This window comes from Dasypus novemcinctus, chromosome 14, assembly GCF_030445035.2.
Source record: "Dasypus novemcinctus isolate mDasNov1 chromosome 14, mDasNov1.1.hap2, whole genome shotgun sequence".
NCBI classification, from domain to species: domain Eukaryota; kingdom Metazoa; phylum Chordata; class Mammalia; order Cingulata; family Dasypodidae; genus Dasypus; species Dasypus novemcinctus.
Genome location: NC_080686.1, coordinates 96,255,190 through 96,273,886, shown reverse-complemented (window position 1 = coordinate 96,273,886; position 18,697 = coordinate 96,255,190). Strand labels below are relative to the sequence as shown.

At 45.0% G+C, this 18,697-nt stretch overlaps 1 protein-coding gene across 1 annotated transcript in view; it reads right to left on the bottom strand.

Annotated features, from left to right (window-relative positions):
- Nucleotides 1-18,697, bottom strand: part of TG (thyroglobulin) — a 249,481-nt gene that overhangs the window by 145,846 nt on the left and 84,938 nt on the right. The window contains exons 30-34 of the mRNA XM_058276072.1: nt 13,348-13,485; nt 12,192-12,368; nt 6,202-6,313; nt 4,298-4,377; nt 3,430-3,573 (exon numbers count right to left, since the gene is read on the bottom strand). Coding sequence (XP_058132055.1) covers nt 3,430-3,573; nt 4,298-4,377; nt 6,202-6,313; nt 12,192-12,368; nt 13,348-13,485 — 651 coding nt within the window. The remainder of the gene's footprint in view (nt 1-3,429; nt 3,574-4,297; nt 4,378-6,201; nt 6,314-12,191; nt 12,369-13,347; nt 13,486-18,697) is intronic.

Below are 18,697 nucleotides of genomic sequence, written 5' to 3'. Positions count from 1 at the left end.
CAGGAAGATTCCTTTCTCCATTTAGGTCTTAGAAGGAGATAACCCACAGTGCCTGAAGACGCACTCCTCCACCCACTTCTGACCAGGACGACTTAAGCTCAAGGGACAGTGGGAAGCGGGTTCTCCTCGGTTGGAGACCATGATGCTACGGCCCCTCACGAGGGCCCCGACACCCAGCCCTTCCCCCACTGCTCTCCTGACATGGGAAACAAGTTGCTCCTAAGGCCATGGGGTGCCAGAGGCTTTCTGCCCGAGAGTCATGGATGGAAGAATGGGAGACTCCTGCCGTTTTAGCATGCTTCCTTTCCACCCGGCTCTGAGCAGGCAGCACCCAGTGTGAACGCCTGCCTTGGTGGGCCATGCACAGCAGGGGCCCGGGAGGCTGCAGGAGGTGGTCCCTAAAGCATGAAGGGGGGTCGTAGGAGCCTTTCAGCAACAGACTCCCACAGCTCACCAACAGAATTTCTTTCCTGCTCCCATGTTCCCCGTGTCGCAGCACTCAGTCTATGATGCCTGCTTAATCACTGGCGCTCATGTTTTCCTCACTAGGCTGTCAGCTTCTAAGGAAAATGCTGGGCTGAATTGCTCTCTCTTTTCCTGGGGCCAGCACAGTATACGGTCCAGAGTAGACACTCAGTAAAGCTCCAGAGCGTCTAGACTTGTGGCACGAGAGGCCAGCACCAAAACGGCTTCTTTGTTTATTGTTTCAAAACCTCCGACTGTGAGTGCCTTAAGGGCAGGGAACATGCCTTCTTCACACTCAGCCATCTGGCGTAGGGCTTTAGAGTCAAAAGACCTCAGTCCAAATTCTAACTCTGTCATCCTGTTGCTGTGTGATCTTGGGCATGCTACTTAGCCTCTCTGAGCCTCGGCTTCCTCTCCTGACCGTGGTGGTGAGGATTTAGGGAGAAACGCGCTGAGCATCAGGACAGGCGGCACAGCCCAGGGAGGAAAGGCTGGATTTGGGTCGTGAGGCCCAGATTCAGGGGATGCTCAGTCTTTACTGATGGGAGCACCTCTGTGAATTTTTAATTCTCGGCCCTGAGCTCCTGATTAAAACTCTTAAGCCTTCAGCCTGCCTCCCGTGGGCACATATGTTGGAAAAAGTTAGTAGTCTCTGCAGTCAGATGAAAAGAAACAGGCTGGAATGAGCTGGGACAACAAGCACCTTGGGATCTTTTCCTTGCCAACTCCTACCAAGATGTTGTAACACGCCGGTCTGATTCACATTATATTTCTGAGCAGACAAATTATTTCTTAAGCTCCTTTTTACCCAGCTCTTGCCTGAGCATTATGAAGATGAAAACAGACATTCTTCTATTGTCTCATAACCTGAAGCAAGGAGGCAGGGAGAGGTGGGGGCGAACTGGTGGACCAGATGGCATTGAGACGTGAGAATTCAGCTCAGATTCCCCCTACATGCTCAGACCTGATCTGCAAGGGCCAAGGTCTGTGCAGGTGTTCACTTCTCCCTGGCCCCTGGGAGGTAAAGGGGAGTTCTCTTCCCTAAAAAGAAACCTACCAAGGCAATTTAATTCTACCCTAATTTTTTTTCCCTTAAAATAATTTTAGAGGCTAAAAGAAATAAAAACCCAATAGAGCGAGTTTGGATCAAGTTGCAGGATGCTCAAGGTATACCTCAGAGGGGGTGCTTCCACTCAGCCTGGTAATAATTAACTCAAATATATATATATATATATATATATATATATATACACACATGACACCAAGAGGCCCTGGGCCTCTCAGGTTGCTCGATATGGCTTGGGAACAAGGGGCCAAGCCACCAGCTGGTTTGGTTTGTTGGTTTATTACTCAACTTTTCTTTTTAAACTTATTAATTACTTGTTAGTCAAGTTGAGGGAAACTCAGCCAGACAAGGTGTCTAGACATTTCAATATCTGGTCCCTTAGGGGATATTGAAGGCCTGTGAGGAAGAGGCATTATTAAAAGGGCAAGAGTGTAAGTTTTAGGGCCGTCGGATCTGGGCTTGCCATCTGCCTGCTTCTTCCAAGCTGCATGACTTGGGTCAAGCAACTTCAACTCTCGAGGCCTCACTCTCCTCATCTTACATGGAAATACTAGGGTGCCTTAGGGTGCTACTGAATGATGGTGCTAGACCCAGCACATGTCTGCCACAGCAGATTCATGATGAATGTCAGACTTCCTTGCCTTGCCCACTGTGGGCAAAGCGTACTTGGTGATGTGACGAAGGCAGACGTTGACATTATGGATCTCTAGGACTCTTTCTGGGTCACACATTCCATGACTCTAACTTCTGGGGCAAGGGCCGAGCAAGCACAGAGTCCATCCTATCATTTTTCTGAACTAAGGAGGAAGCCATTAGCGATAGAGATTGAAGATGCCAAACCTCACACTGGTCTCCCCATCGGACACCTACCAAGACAGGGTCTTCCATCTTATTGTATCTGGGACTTTTTTGTGAATTTGTTTTAGAGACACAGGGTGGGGTATGCAGTCTCCAGGTAGTCAGTTACCTTCTGCTCCCTGAGGCTACCCACACTCATGAACCCCCAGAATGGAAGTAATAGGACCTCAGGGAGCCCCATCCACTTATTTTACTGACGGAGAAACCAGGGCCCAAGGAAGTGGTATGACTCTCCTAATGACAAACGTATAGAAGATGGCAGAGTTGGGAAGACACCATTTCTTCATTTGAGTACAGTGGTTTCTCCACCACACCATGCAGGACATTCATTCATTCAACAATTTCAAATTGAGCTCCTAAAACTTGCCAGGATATCATCAGCATACATGAATTAAGGACCCCATGGGGACAGTTTTGACTTGGCACCGAACTTCTAACCTCACGCACATTGTAAAATACATTCCAGTTGTCCCCCATCCCTCTCTAAGACTGCTATGTGCTACAGTGTCCCGTTTAGTTGATGAGCCAAGAAAACCAAGGGAAGCTTGCAGAGTAAACATCCGTGAATTTCGCCTGTCCAGCAGCAGCACCTTCCCCTCCTGCCTTTCAAACACTCTTATTGGAATTGTCAGTCAAGCTGCCCCACCCTCCCTCTGGCAATGGGTGGACTCATAGACCAAATTCTCTCCCTTAGAGTCAAAGTTTGAATACAATAACTAAAACCGTTTGAAAGAGATCAGTGATGATAGGGATACCCTGAAGAGGTTGTCCTTTCCTTCTTGCTAAATTCCTGTGAAGTATATCCATGGAGCTGGCCCAATTTCATCTTTTCTGAGACCTAGTTGGTCATCTTTCCTTAAGTTTATGAGCAGACTTCCACTAAATTTCTTTGCGACTTAAATTAAGAAGAATAAGTTTCTGTTGCTTGCACTCAGTGAATCTGCCTAATCTAATTCTCAGTCCAAGGACATCATCCTAATTCATGGTTGGGAAACAGCCAAATATAGATGCTATGTAGCTGGTAGGGTAAAGTTACTCACCAGGCTTCTGGTACCAGCCAAAGGGATAGGTGCGGACTTCAATGTCAGGAGAGCCACAGTCCAAAATGCGCCAGGTTCCTCCATTTTCCTCGCCGCATGTCTGAAGTCCCAGGCTGTTCAGAGTTAGGCACGTCACCTCTCCTCCTAGAGTGAAAAATAACCAGGACCAGGCAAAATGGTCATGACCAGAGATGCTCATGGAATGAGAGAAATTCTGCAAACTCATTCTTCAGCAGACACTGAGGACCGCTATATTTCGGACATGATTTTAGTCCCTGGGAAAAGGACGAAAAGCCTGGTACCTGAACTTGTGGAGCTTTTGGCCTAAGAGCACAGGGATGGAGGCAGCTAATACATACCAAGCACCCATCATGTGCCCTGGGCTGTGCTAGGACTTTGCATCACAGTGCTTGGTCCTCACACAACCCTATGGGGAAGGTAGCAGTCACAGACATTTTTACAGATGAGGAAACTGAGGCTCAGAGAGATAAAATGACTTGTAAAGACCACACCACGAATAAGTGACTTAACCAAGATTTAAATGAGTGGATTCAAAGTTCACTCCACCAAGCTGCCTGACCCTAATCTTGAAAGATGAACAGAAGATCGCTAAGTGAAGCACGGAAGGAACGGGATTGGGTCAGGAGAGCTGCACACGTAAAGTTAGCAGAGCAGGGGCCCAGAAGTCAAGTCCCAGCTACTGTAGCTACTAGACTCCCCCATCCAAGTCCTCACTTGCTCCTCTGTGGATGAAGATCCCACCTACCTTGAGGAGATACTGAGACTTGGATAAGATCATAGAGACAAATACATTTTATAGACTGTAAAGTGCTGTGCACAGGGATGAGGGCATTGTTATCATGATTACCTTGTAATTGGGAAACATTTAGAAATCCAAAGCCAGTGCAGCATGGGTCCACATCACACTGTCGTTCACATTCAAAGAACCTAGAGTAAGAAGTAAAAGAGAACAGGCCTGAAGGTGCTCAGTGGTGGCCAAGGATCCTCTGGGTGAGCTGAATCATAGGAATTCTTTCTTTTCTTTGACCATCAAATTTGGCAAAGTTTTGCCCAATTTACATGGATAGATTCCATAGTTTTGAGGTTCTTTCTCAAGACAGAATTCTACTTTTTTCTCAGCAATGTTGTCTTGCCATCCTTCATTCTCTCATTCATTCATCAAGCATTTATTTTGTGTCTGTTACAGGCAGGGCTCCAAGCCAAGCTGCCCTGGGATCCTGAACGTGCTCCTACAATCCTTTCAGATAAGGAGAACATCTTAGCAGGAGGCTCTAAGAAAAGGAAGGCACGATAGGGAAAGTGTCTCCAAAAAGAGGCCGTCCACGGGCTTCTAAGCAGCACGACCCAAGCAGCTGCGTGATGGAGCAGCACAGAGCTGAAGTCTGTTGTCCCCTTGGCTTCTCCACTTTCTTACTCTGCAAGAATACAATTCTGTTTTCTGGGTCAGCACATCCAGGTTCTCAGGGCCTTCCTCGTTTATCAATTCACTGTGGCTACTAGACTCCATGCTCAGTTTCTAGGACCCATCCTGGCAGGAGGGACTTAAGTAGCTCTAAACAAATGTTTCCAAGCTCAGTTCCAACCTCCTCTGCCCTGACCGTGATCTCCAGTTCTGATAACTCATTCCCAACTCCTGAGAGCTTGTTCAATCCTGCAAGCCCTTTTTGGTGGGGGGATCTTGCCTCACTCTTGCTATTCTCCTTCCCTGTCTTAGGAGCCCCTGGACCCAAATCCCTTCCCAGCTGTTAAAGCCTATCCCCGCTGGGCGGCTTCTCTCATGTCCAATTCCTGTGCACCGCTTCCCCCTTATTTGCTCTCTTCCAGAGCCCTGCCCACCTGCCCACCTGCTGATTCGGTTTTCCTTTCTTGGGAGCCCACTGCTAAACTGCGGCCTGCACAATGTGCTTCTCCATCAAACTTCTTCCCTAATTGTCGATACAGGGCTCTGTTTTCCCAACACTGCAGTCATGCTGATCCCAGGATCCAGCTCTACTTTTCCTCCCCTCCTACCATCAGGATGGGTGGTATCCAACCATTTTTCAAGACAGGATAGCCTCTTCCATCTTTTTATCTCCATTTGCAAAAGTAAAAGTAACATGACACAGTTTCATAACTCAGCACTTTATAGATCCACAGTTTATAAGTCAATGAGTTTTAAGTCTTAAAATGTATAAGAATTGTGGGGTGGAGTGGGGGGAACTTATTTAACATTCAGATTCTTGAGCTTCACCCCAGAATATTCTGATTCAGTAGGTCCAGGGTAAGACCCAGGAATGTGATTTGTAAAAATGACCTTCTGGTGATGCTCATATGCAAAATCCACAGACTACATCAATTTTAACAAAAATAAATAACAAAACAAGTAAACAAACATTTTTAAAGTCATAGTTCTTATAAGCCTTATGGCTCTATTAAAAGTTCTATGTGCTCTCAAGATTCTGAATATAGCACTTCGAGGCTTTGCTAATTAAGTTCATTACAGAGCTTGAAAATTATTATTTGCTGGCAAGATGCAATTTAGTGTTTCCCTTTCCCATCAGCTGACAGGTGGCTCAGGGCTTGGTAATTTACTTTGGCCAAGGTTTGCAGGTATGATTATTTCCTTATTACCTTTTCCTCCCTTACCTTTGGTTTTACTAGTTGTTGTTGTTGTCGTTTTTAATATTTGTGCCTTTAACTGATGTTGTGTCACCTTTTTTCTGGAAGTAGAAGGGTCAGTAAATATTGGGGGAGGGGGTGGAGGTTGCTTACCCATTAGAAATGGATTTTTCAGACATGGGCACTTTGTTTCTGATGGAAATCCCCGTCAGTTTTTGGAATGGCAGGCGCATGTAAAAGTTCTTGATTTTATCTCTCAGGACAACTACACAAAGGAAGAAAGAAATTATTTTATTTAGAGAGATTTGTTGTATCCATGAAAATATGAGGACAAGGGAGTAAAAACCAGTTAAAGATGGACAGATTAAAATCATGTATTGACCCTGTGCTCCCTCCTCAAATCTTTCTAAAATAACAATAAAGGAATTATTTCAAAGGCATGGACCCATAGAGAGAAAGAAAATAAGAGAGGAGATATAGCAACAGAGTTTTGAAAGCTAGGAAGCACACAGAGGACGATAAAATGAAAAAATAGACCTAAGAAAGCTGACTCTTCAACCTTTCTGAGGCAAGAGCCAAGAAACAACCCAAGAGACTATGCTTAATCCCAAAAGGTTAAAGTATCAACAGCACTGGGGAGTGAAAGCGGCTGAGAACAGAAGCATTGGTTGAAAATCTCTTTAAGAAGCAATTAGGTCTCCAGATGACCTCTTCCTCTTAACACAGCTCACACCTGCCCCCTCCCCACTATGGAAGAAGATGGAAGCCTTATTCTCTGGAGAGGACAAAAGAGCCTGGGAGGAACCATGCAGAGTTAACGGCATGAGTACCACATTGAAACCCGTGCATCACTTCAATTTAGTTGCATAGTGGATATTGAGACACGCCCACCCTCGCCCCAGCCTCCCAACTTAATGTGGTGCCTAAAACACTAGCAGTCAGGCTTACGACCCCAGGTCAGGAATTGCAAGAGATTCCTATGGAAGAAGGATTTAAAAATACTGACCTGGGGGATTCCCCAAAAGATAGCCTAGGCAGGAGAACCAACAAGATGGCAGCGGGGTAAGGAGCTCCTAGAGTCACCTCCCGCTACAGAGCAGTTAGTAAATACCCTAAGTTATCTGGAGCTAGCTGAAGCACCTGTTTGGGGGTTCCAGGAGGCCAGAAGAGCATCCTGCAACATCTTTGAAGGAATGGAAGGAGGAGACTACCCCTCTGCAGAGAAGACTCATAAGCAGAGCGCTCCACACCCCAGAGGCCGGTGCCCATCCTCCACTGGAGGCACAAGCCACCTTGGGAGCTGTTCCATGGCTGTAATTGAAAGCTCCACTTTCCAAAAATGGTGGAGGAAGAGACGGTTGGACACCAACCTCAGCTACTAAGGAGTAAATTCAATGGGCTAAAATTTAACCCTGAGAATAGCTAAAGTTTAAGCCTGTCCAAGTCAGAAAGAGGCCAGTGGCCACCATTTTAACTCAGCACCTGGCATGAGGGAAGTTGGGCGGACTGAAAATCCCAGTGCTGGTGGAGACCAGCTTCTTTTCATCCAGGTCAGATTGCATCTCTAGCCTAGGCACCAGCACCACCTCCAGGAGAGAGGATGCTGGGGAACCCTGCACTAACCTCTCCAGGAAATTACCAGTCAAGCTGATTGTCCTACTCTGGCAGTACAAGCTGCCCCAGGAGCTATTCTGTGGCTGGAATAGGAAGCTCCATTCCCCAAAAACAGGGGAGGAGGAGATGGTTGGCTGCCGATTTCAGCTACTGATTGATAGACTAGGCTGGCTAAGATATAATCCTGGGAAGAGCTGGGTGTGAATCAGCCCAAGTCAGAAAGTGGCTGGTGGCCACCATTTGACTCTGCCCCCAGCCTGAGGGGAAGCAAGGCTGACCGAAAATCACAGTGATATTAGAAATTGGTTTCTTTCACCCAGATTGGCCCATAGCCCTAGCTTAGGCTTCAGCCCTGCCTCTGGCAGGGAGGAGACTGGCAGACACTGCACCAGCCTATCCAGGTAACTGCAGGTAACTTTGGTTGGCACAGACTGAAAATCAGAAGTCTACTGGGGCAACTACAGTCATCTTGGACCCACACTGCACAGATTGCTGCCCACACCTGAAGCTCCATCCTTAACCCAAGCAGGGGCTTGAAATTTCATTAGTCTCTCTGGGCAACTACATTCTAGGCCTGCACAACTTGGATTATTCCACACAGCTGTGATTCTGTCCCTACCCCTGACAAAAGAGAAAGTTGGGAGAAGCTTCATCAGTCCCTGGCACAATGAGGGCAGCTGGAATCTCCACAGCTTATAGCATCAACTACATGCTTTGCTCCTACTATACAACCAGCAAGGGAGAAAGGGCAGGAAGCCCTAAACTAAAGAGAAAAACTGCACCCAGAATAAACACTCTACTAAGTCAGATGCCAAGACACCAACAAAAAATTACAACCCACACCAAGAAACAGGAAGCTATGGCCCAGTTAAAGAAACAAGATAAGCCTACAGATGATATAAAGGAGTTGAGACAACTAATCATAGATGTTCAAACAAATCTCCTTAATAAATTCAATGAGATGGTTAAAGAGATTAAGATATTAAGAAGACACTGGATGAGCACAAAGAAAAATTTGAAAGCATACATAGATAAATAGCAGATCTTATGGAAATGAAAGATGCAATAAATGAAATTTTAAAAACATTGGAATCATATAATAGCAGACTTGAGAAGGCAGAAGAAATGATTGGTGAGCCTGAAGAAATAGCCTCTGAAAGTGAACATACAAAAGAACAGATGAAGAAAAGAATGGAAAAAATTGAACAAGGTCTCAGGGAACTACATGACAGCAAAAGGCATGCAAACATACATGTCATGGGTGTCCCAGAAGGAGAAAAGAAGAGAAAAGGGGCAGAAGGAATATTTGAAGAAATAATGGTAGAAAATTTCCCAACCCTATTATTGAAGGTCATAGATATCCATGTTCAAGAAGCACAATGTACTCGCATCCAAAAAAATCTGAATAGACCAACTCCACGACACATACTCATCAGAAAGTCAAATGCCAAAGACAAAGAGAGAATTCTGAGAACCGCAATAGAAAAGCAATGCATAACTTATAAAGGGTATCCAATAAGATTAAATGCCGATTTCTCACCAGAAACGATGGAGGCAAGAAGATGGTGGTCTGATATATTTAAGATACTACAAGAAAAAAACTTCCAGCCAAGAATCTTATATCCAGCAAGATTGTCTTTCAAAAATGAGGGAGAGATTAGAATATTCACAGATAAACAGAAACTGAAAGAATTTCTAAGCAAGAGACAAGATTTTCAGGATATACTAAAGGATGTACTAGAGCCTGAAAAGAAAAGACAAGAGAGAGAGGCCTGGAAGAGAGTCTAGAAATGAAGATTATATCAATAAGAATAATCAAAAATGTCAAAAGAGTGGTGAAAATAGAATATGACAGATAAAACTCAAATTGTCAGGAATAAGCTTAACCAACAATGTAAAGCACTTATAGTCAGAAAACTGCAACTCAATGTTAAAAGAAATTTTTTAAAAGCCCTAAATAACTGGAAGAACATTCCATGCTCATGGATTGGAAAACTAAATATTATTAAGATGTCAATTCTACTCAAATTGATATACAGATTCAATGCAATCGTGATAAAAATTCTACCAGCATTTTTAAAAATTGAAAACATGATCATCAAATTTATTTGGAAGGGTAAGGGGTCCTGAATAGCCAGAAACATCATAAAAAGGAAAAGTGAACCCTCATCTCCAGACTTAAATCATATTACCTAGCTATAGTTGTAAAAACAGCATGGTACTGGCCTAAAGACAGACACATAGACCAACGGAATCAAATTTATGGTTCAGGGAAGCAGACTTGGCCCAGTGGTTAGGGCATCCATCTACCACATGGGAGGTCCACGGTTCAAACCCCAGGCCTCCTTGACCTGTGTGGAGCTGGCCCATGCACAGTGCTCATGTGCGCAAGGAGTGCCATGCCATGCAGGGGTGTCCCCTGCATAGGGGAGCCCCACATGCAAGGAGTGCACCCCATAAGGAGAGCCACCCAGTGCAAAAGAAAGTGCAGCCTGCCTGAGAATGGCACCACCCACATGGAGAGCTGACACAACAAGATGATGCAACAAAAAGAAACACAGATTCCCATGCCACTGACAACGAATTTATGGTTCAGAAACAGACCCTTAACATGTATGGTCAAGTGATTTTTGACTAGCCTGTCAAACCCACACAGCTCAGGCAGAACAGTCCATTCAACAAATGGTGCTGAAAGAACTGGATATCCATAGCCAGAAGAAGGAAAGAAGACCGACCCCTATCTCACATCTTATCCAAAAATTAACTCAAAATGGATCAAAAGCCCCAAAATAAAAACAAGAACCATAAAACTTCTAGAAGAAATTGTAGGAAAATATCTCCAAGATCTTGTGGTAGGTGGTGGATTCTTAAAGGAGATAAGAGGAGGACTGAGATGAACTACTGATGTTTAATGTATATAGAAGTTTTAATTAACTTTACTGTAAAAGTGGAAATATATAGACTGGATGGTAACACATAGTGAGTTACAGCTAGTTAATAAATGGGGATATGAAAAAAAAATGGGGATGTGACTGAAAATGGTAGTCTAGGTAAGTAATTGCCACTTGACAGAATGCTAGAGAATAATCTAGGAACTGAATAGTACAGTCAACCAAGAGGTGGATGAGAATTGTGGTTGATGGTACAGATGCAAGAGTGTCTTTTGTGAGCTAGAGCAAATGTACATCACTACTGCAGGTTGTTGGGAATGTGGGGAAGCATGGGAAAAATACAGCTGGAGTGATCTATGGACTGTGGTTGGTAGTAATAATATAATATCCTTGCATCTATGCAAAAGATGTACTGTGTTGATAATGAGGCAGAATGGAAAATGTGAGCCAAAAATACACTATAGACATGGTAACAATCAGATGATATTATCTTATCTGTAGCAAATGTTCCAGCACAGTGTAGTATGTTGATGGAGGAGTTTTGTTTGGGAATTCTGCACATTTGCATGACTGTTCTTTATGTTTACAACTTCTGTCATAAAAACTATATTTAAAAAATAATAATAGGGTGGGTTGGGGGAAAAATACACCAAATGTAAGATAAGGACTATGATTACTGGTAAGATTTTAACAATATTCTTTCATAATTTGTAACAAACATCTCATGACAATGCAAGGTATTGGTGGATGGGACCCCTGTATGACGTTATGGATGTTTTCTTTGTAAGTTCACTACTTTTACTATACAATTAATTGTTTATGTATGTTCATATATAAATGATATAAAGATAATAATAGTAGGGTTGGTTGGGGGAAAAATACTTTGGTTAGTAGTAATTTTGAGAGTGCTCTTTAATCCTTAGCTAAAAAGGTTTAACAACAACGCAAGTTATTGGTAGTAGGGTGAATTACGAGAGTCCTGTATGATGCTATATACGTTTGTTTTGTAAGTTCACAACTATTATTATACACTTATTGTTTATGTATGTTTATGTATGACTGGTATACTTAAATAAATTAATTTTTTTTAAAAAAGATAGCCTAACCAGATTATCCTACAGGAAAACCTAAAGTCAACAAGCTCCCAGCACACACTCAGGGCTTCCCCAGTAGCTTTTGAGCTCCTGTCTTATATTTGAATGGAAAACCAAGGATCGCCAGACATCTGAGAAAAGTATCCAGCAAGAGGACAGAGCTAACAGAAAATGAAGGGTGGCAGCATCTTTGAGGAAATGGAGACTGTGCAGGGTGAAAAAACATTATAAAAATAGTATCATTAATGTTCTTGAGAGAAAACCCACTGCTCTCTTGTTAAAGCCACTGTTTGGATTTTCTGAAATATCCTACTCAATGGAATTCTAACTAGCACATGCATTCACAGTGCCTCTCTGAGGAGTGGACTGCAGAGCAGGATTATTCTCTATAGTCAACTTGATGCATTTCTGAATTGCTCACATCTTTATAAGGAGCATAGATAACTTTCCTTTTAAAAGAAGAAATTAATTTACATATTTCTAAAACCACAGAGCCAGCAGCCCACTGGAAACAGAGTTTGTACAGATCCCACCAAGCCCTCACCTTTCTTCCGGAACAGGGTCTTTGGCATATGGGGCAGGATCACTCTGCAGCCCTTGGGATTGGACTCCAAGACATCATCGCACACTTGGGCCTCTGGGTAGAGGGTGCAGGTGAAGTACAAGGGTGTGCTATCTGTTACCTCTGCGAGCTGGCAGAAAGAGGATTCTTGAGCACAGCCTATGGCAAGAGAGCATTTGGTGTTTAATCCTTAGAAAGACTACAGGGGAGAGTTACTACTATAGGATCCTCTGGGAAGAAAAGCTAAGGAAGAATTCTTCTTAGGCAAGGCAAAGACCCAAGGTGATTGAGGCTGTCCAATGTGGAAGGACCAAGAAAAAACACTGGGGTTCTGCTAGCCAGGGAGATGGGTATGCATGGAATAGAGAGTCCATGTGCCCCTGACTAGAGTTAGAGTCTAAGGGAGTGAGGGGTGAGCCTCAGACTCAGCAATACTGGAACAAGGAGAGTAAAATTCCACTTCATCTACCCATGATCATCTCAGAGGCAGTCAGGACAGCAAATGAGAAGCCAAAGAACTATAAAATCCTTATGAACTTGGAAGATCATGTCCCCTGTCCTCACTTCCATGTCAGTCTTTGCAAGCTCCCTGAGGGCAGAGTTATGGTTGATTTTTGTTGTTGCTGTTCTTTCATCCCCAAGGTCAAACACAAGGCCTTGAACATAGCACATGCTCAATGCTGCCTGTTCATTAAGGAATGGATGGATGAATGGAAGGATGGATGAGGGATGAATGGACGAATAGGTGATGGATGAATAGGTGGGTAGATGGATGGATGGAAGGATGGATAATGGATGGATAGATGATGGATTGATGGATGGATGATGGATGGCTGGATGAATGATGGATGGGTGGACTATGGATGGATGGATGATGGATGGATGCATGGATATCAAATGCATGATGAATGGACAGGTGGATGATAGGTTCTGAGAGAATAGCAACCAACTGTACTTTAATTTTCTTGAAGATAGGAGTTGTGAAAAGTCTTTCTTCTATATCTCACATGATACTAGCACTGTAGGGTTCCCAGAGTCATACGGACTTTGATCTTATCTGCTTCTTAACAGTTAAGCTAAGCTGTGATGCCTGGCCACGGGGTCTAGAAGAAGAATGATGAGGTCTAAGAATACTTACGAGAGAGGCACCACAGGTTTGCCTGTTGGAGTGAAAATAAGTGTTTGAAAAGCCAGTGCTGTTGGCTGGGCAGATGTCTATTTCCATTGACAATGACCTGGTTAAGGTCCACAGTGGAGAAAAGCTCTGTGGTCAAATCTGAAAAAGAAGGAAAAAGTCAACTTCCTTCACCTTAATCTCTACAGTGAATATAAGAGAGAAAAAGAGAGACAGAAAGACTGAGACAGAGACAGAGTCAAAGTCAGAGAAAGACACATTTTTAGGCTATGTGAAGTCAAAGAAGTTTTGAGTCAATGAGGTTGGCAGTCTGGGTTTAGAAGGACCTAGAAAGCCTAAAAATTATGGAGTTGTAAAATCTTAGAATCTTGGTTTGGAAGAAACCATGGGAGCCATATGGCCCCCCTTTTCACCCAATGTAGGACTTTTCCCCATGACATTTCTGGCTGATGTTCTTGCAAAACTTCATGATATCTTTGTGCCAACTTCAACAACCCATTCCATCATCATTCGAGTTTTGGAGTCAAATTTGTCTTTTTGCAACTTTTAACAATGATGCTACTTCTGTCTTCTGAGGCCACTTGGAAGTTCAGTTCCTCTCCTAAATTGCAGCCTTCATCTATGATGACAGCTTTTGATCACTCAACCCCAAACCTAAAGTTCTAGCTTAAACAACTCCTGTTCTTTTCTCATCCATTCATATGCCATGATCACCAGTTTAAGGCTCTCTTTGAAACCCCACTGTCCACAAGACAGAAGTGCAAGCTCTCTTCTTGGTCTGGACTCTAACTGTATTTAGAGCCTCATCTCCAGTTGCCTCAATTTACACTCCAAAAGCATGGAAACACAGATAATTCTAGCTCATCTTGCACTGTTTCATGTCCCAGAATTATTGCTCATGCTTGATCCTCTCTCTGCTGATCCCCACCAAGATAGCTCCTACTGGTGCTTCAAGGATCAAATTTGTTAACTCCTGCACTCCTGTTAATAGCTCTACAAAGTGGTTCTCTGGTGCTGAAGGGCCCCAAATCCCAGGTTCATGCGTTCCTCTTGAATGCTCTTGCTCTTCCATAGGGGCTTGGATTGGAGAGCATGAAACTGATGAGGGAGGTGAACTTGTCCCTTAGCTTGGTGCTCTGGAATAAAGGGCATTGCATCCTAAGTGTGCCATCACTTTGCCTTGGACCTGGGTATCCTCTACTAGCAGGCTCTTGAAGAATGAGCTGCCTACTAGAAACTACCACCAAAGGGGATAAAGGTTTTACAAGTATCTGGCTAGTACAGAAGTTTTCTGTTGGCAGAGACCCCAGAAACCACTTACCACCCTCTCCTCTATGCTAACCCACCCTGTGTGCTATCACCCCTCACATTTTTGCCTAATGGCCAGTTTGCACGCCCATTTCTCCCACTGAACTGTGCCTAGCACAAGGTAGGATCTCAGAGAGAGCACAGATCACCTCCTAAGACAGCAGAGGAAGGGAGAAAATTCATGCAGCAGCCGAAAAGCACACCTGAAGTTCCCTGAATCACTCTGCCCTCAGAGTCTTTGCATAGGCCATTCCATTTACCTGGAACACCTTCTTCCAGGTGAGCCTCTGGAAACTCCTCGGAAAAGTCTTTCCTGCCTCCTGCAGACTACCCTGTCTCCCCTTCCCCTGCCTTCCCAGTGTCCCCCTGTCCCCCTGTCCCCATGATACCACCTGCCACAGGGTACTGCAACGGCAGCACCTGGATTTCTTTGCTAGACTGTTGACCTTGCACAGGCAGTCCTGTCTGCTTTACCCCTGGAAGCTCAGAGCCAAACAAGCCTGGCATGGCATATGTGCTAAAAAATATTTGTTGGGATAAAAAGACAAACTACCCAATTATAAAATGAGCTAAAACCTTGAATAGACAATTGTCCAAAAAAGAAATACAAATGGCAAAAAAGCACATGGAAAAAAAACAACAATGCTCAACATCACTAACGATTTAGAGAAATGAAAATCACAACTACAATGAGATATCATTTCACATCTAATAGAATAGTCCCCATTGAAAAGACAGAAAACTATAGTGTTGGAGAGGATGTGGAGAGAATGCAGTGCTTATTCGTGGTGATGGGAATGTAGAATGGAACAGTCACTGTGGAGGACTGTTTGGCAGTTCCTAAGGAAGTTGAATATAGGCTTGCCATGTGGCCCAGCCGTACCACTGCTAGGTATATACCCAGAAGAATTGAGGGCAGTGACAGGAACAGACATCTGCAAGCTTATGTTCATAGTGGCTATTCGCTATTTGCCAAAAGATGAAACAGTCCAGGAGTCTATCAACTGATAAATAATAAACAAACTGTGGAGTAGACATATGATGGAAAACAATGCAGCTGTAAGAAGAAAATGACGTTGTGAAGCATATGACAACATGGAAGAAACTGGAGGACATTATGTTGAGTGAAGCAAGCCGTACACAAAAGGACAAATACCGTATGATTGTGCTGTTATGAACTAAATATATTGTGCAAACTCATGGAGTTAATAATTACAATATAGCTCACCAGAAAAAAGAATGAGAGTAGAGAATGGAAAGCTGAGGGTTAATCTGCACAGAACTGGTATAAAGGTTGTTTGGAAATCTTTGGAAATGAATGGAAATGGTGAAAGCTCATCACAGTGTCTGTAACCAGCAGTGCTATCATATGGGTATGACAGCGATTGAAAGGGAAAGTCTAAGGTCATGCATATTACTAAAAGGAAAGCTAAAAATGTAACATCAGACTGTACGACATAGTGAAACCTCATGAGAAATATGATTATGGGTAACATTGCATTTAAAAGCCTGTTTTTACAAATATAAATACAGATAAACTGGAGAGATGCAAACAGACTAGCAGCCATGTATGGCAGGGGAAGCACAGAGAGATTGGGGGGGGGTAAGTTTTTTGTTTGTTTCTTATGTATTATTACTATTATTATTGGAAGAATGAAAACGTTCTAATAATGATTGAAGTGATAAATGCACAACTATGTGATTATACCAAATACCATTGATTGTACATTTTGGATGGATTTATACTCTATGAATATGTATCAGTAAAACTGATGGGTTTAAAAATTATTTCTTGGGTGATAGCATGACTACTAGAGCCCCTTCAGTTGATAACTGGCTTAAATGCCACATTAGAAAGGATCCGTTTGCTGCTCGTTCTGTTAAAGTTCTGTACTCCCCTTCTGGCAGGGAGACCAGTGCTAGGCTTGCCAGATGGGAGGCTGCTCTCTTTGGCATCCCAGTGTTTCTTTCAAATGATCAAAATAATTGCAGTAGCCTGAATCAGAAAGGGGGAAGCTCCTCACTGTGCTTTGAATCCCAGAGGCCATTCTTGGGTGGCTGAGAAGCGAGGACGTCAGCACGTGCGTGGAGAAGCCCCCAGGCCCTGACTCCCACGAGCAGAGGAAAATGATTTCTCTGGCTTCTCTGGCTCGCACTCATCTTCTAACGCCCAGGAATGCAGTCAACTGAGAAAGGGACACTGGAGATGGGCGGTGTCTCCCACAGAGATGGGGGCAGAGACCACACTCCCCTGCTGGGGCTGCATTGGGGGTCCCTGCTGAGGGACCCATGGGATAGTTTTGTGGGTGCAGCCCAGGTTCAGGGTATCCTGGTGGATTTTACAAATGCTCTCCAGGGCCACCAGATCATTCACCATTGCCACGACTTGTGTGGCAGCCCCTGTGGCCGGGGGTTGCAAACTCAAGGATCCTGGGGGGCAGGCAGGGGCTCTAAGGCGGGCAGGGGCTGGGTGGGGACTGGGTGAACTGGAGAGCCATGCCCAGAGGGAAGGCGGCAGCCCAGCCCAGCTCAGCAGGTTGCTGCCAGGAAGAGCTGAAGCCAGTGTTGCCGGAGTTTCTCTTCTGTTTTTCACAAGAGAAGGTGGAAACCTACCTTTTTATATAAAATCTCCCAATATAAAAATATTGGCTCGATGGAGAAAAGAAAAAGGCTACTCTGCCAATCAAACCAAGCCCGCCTGCTCTGTCAAGCCTGAGCCTGCCTTGACAGCCCTGGGACCCAGGCTGACCGTGCCAGCCCGGCCACTGGTATCCAGTCGAACCCAGTCTCCAGCGTCAAGGGGCCCCGGCTTGAATGCTGGCTCTGCTGCTTACTTGGCGCTAGACTGTCTCAAGCCGGGGAAACGGAGGTGCTGTAAGCCCCAGGCTTCCCTTTGGTGGCATGTGACTCACAGCCCCGACCCGCAGAGCTGTCATCTGGTTCTTGACACATGAGAGGATGCTTGTGAAGCCCCTAGCACATGGGAGCCCCCCTGAGGGCTGGCTCTCTCCTGAGTCCCCCACTTCCCACCCCACCCCCCACCCTGGTGAGTTTCTCAAATTTTCAGCAGGAAAGCGATGGCTGGCAGCAGATCAACCTGAACACGAGTCCCCCGAGGCAGAGTGAGCTTGGGGATTTTCTAGCACTGGGCAGAGACCAGGACTGCGAGGAGCCAAGCCACCAGGCAGAAGGGAACCCACCAGATGCCTGAGCACAAAGACGGGGTGTCTCCTGATCCGTGCCCCTCCCCCCACCAAGCCGCTGCTGGAAAATATCTGCAGGGGCAGAAGGACACCCACTGCCAAGGGGAGGGTTCCAGATGCCAAACCAAGTCCTGCTATCTGCCAGGCGATTCAGGAAGAGAAGGGCGGGGGCCGAAACACTGTTGAACGCTCGCCAGGAGCCAGGCTCTGCGCTGGGATCCTAATCGCCTTCGCCTGATACTAACAGCCACCAGTTTCCGAGCTCTCACTCTGTGCGTCTGTGCTGCACACCCCAAATTCCCATCATCGCCCTATGACATGGGCACCATCGTCATTCTCATACACAGACCAAGAAGCTGAGGCTTGAGGAAGGTGACTCACTTAGGGTTACACGGGCAGAAGGAGGCAGAGTGGGGCCCCAGACCTCTTCCCCTGCCCTGAAAGCCCGGGCTTAAATCAAGACACCTTCCCCAATGCTCCCAGCAGCTCTAGGAACGCAACACGGACCTACAATCACTGAAACAACTACTAAGGGCTGAGCCCCTTTCAGTGGCTTATGTTCATTACTTCCTCTAATCTTCATGAAAACTCTGCGAGCAGGAAGGAAACTACCATTTTTTCTGGCACCTAAGTGCCAGGCAATGGTCCAGATGTTTTACCAGTCTTGTCATTTAATGGGAAGAGAGGCAAGATTCTCCTTCTTGACAAGAGGAATCCGAGCCTCCGAGCAGGCAAGCAAATTACCCGTGGCCACGCAGTACGTCACGGGCAAGTGACGGAAAGTGGCTCGAGCCTTGGTCTACCTGTTTGCAATGTGGCCTCCCAGGTTGTATCACACCAAG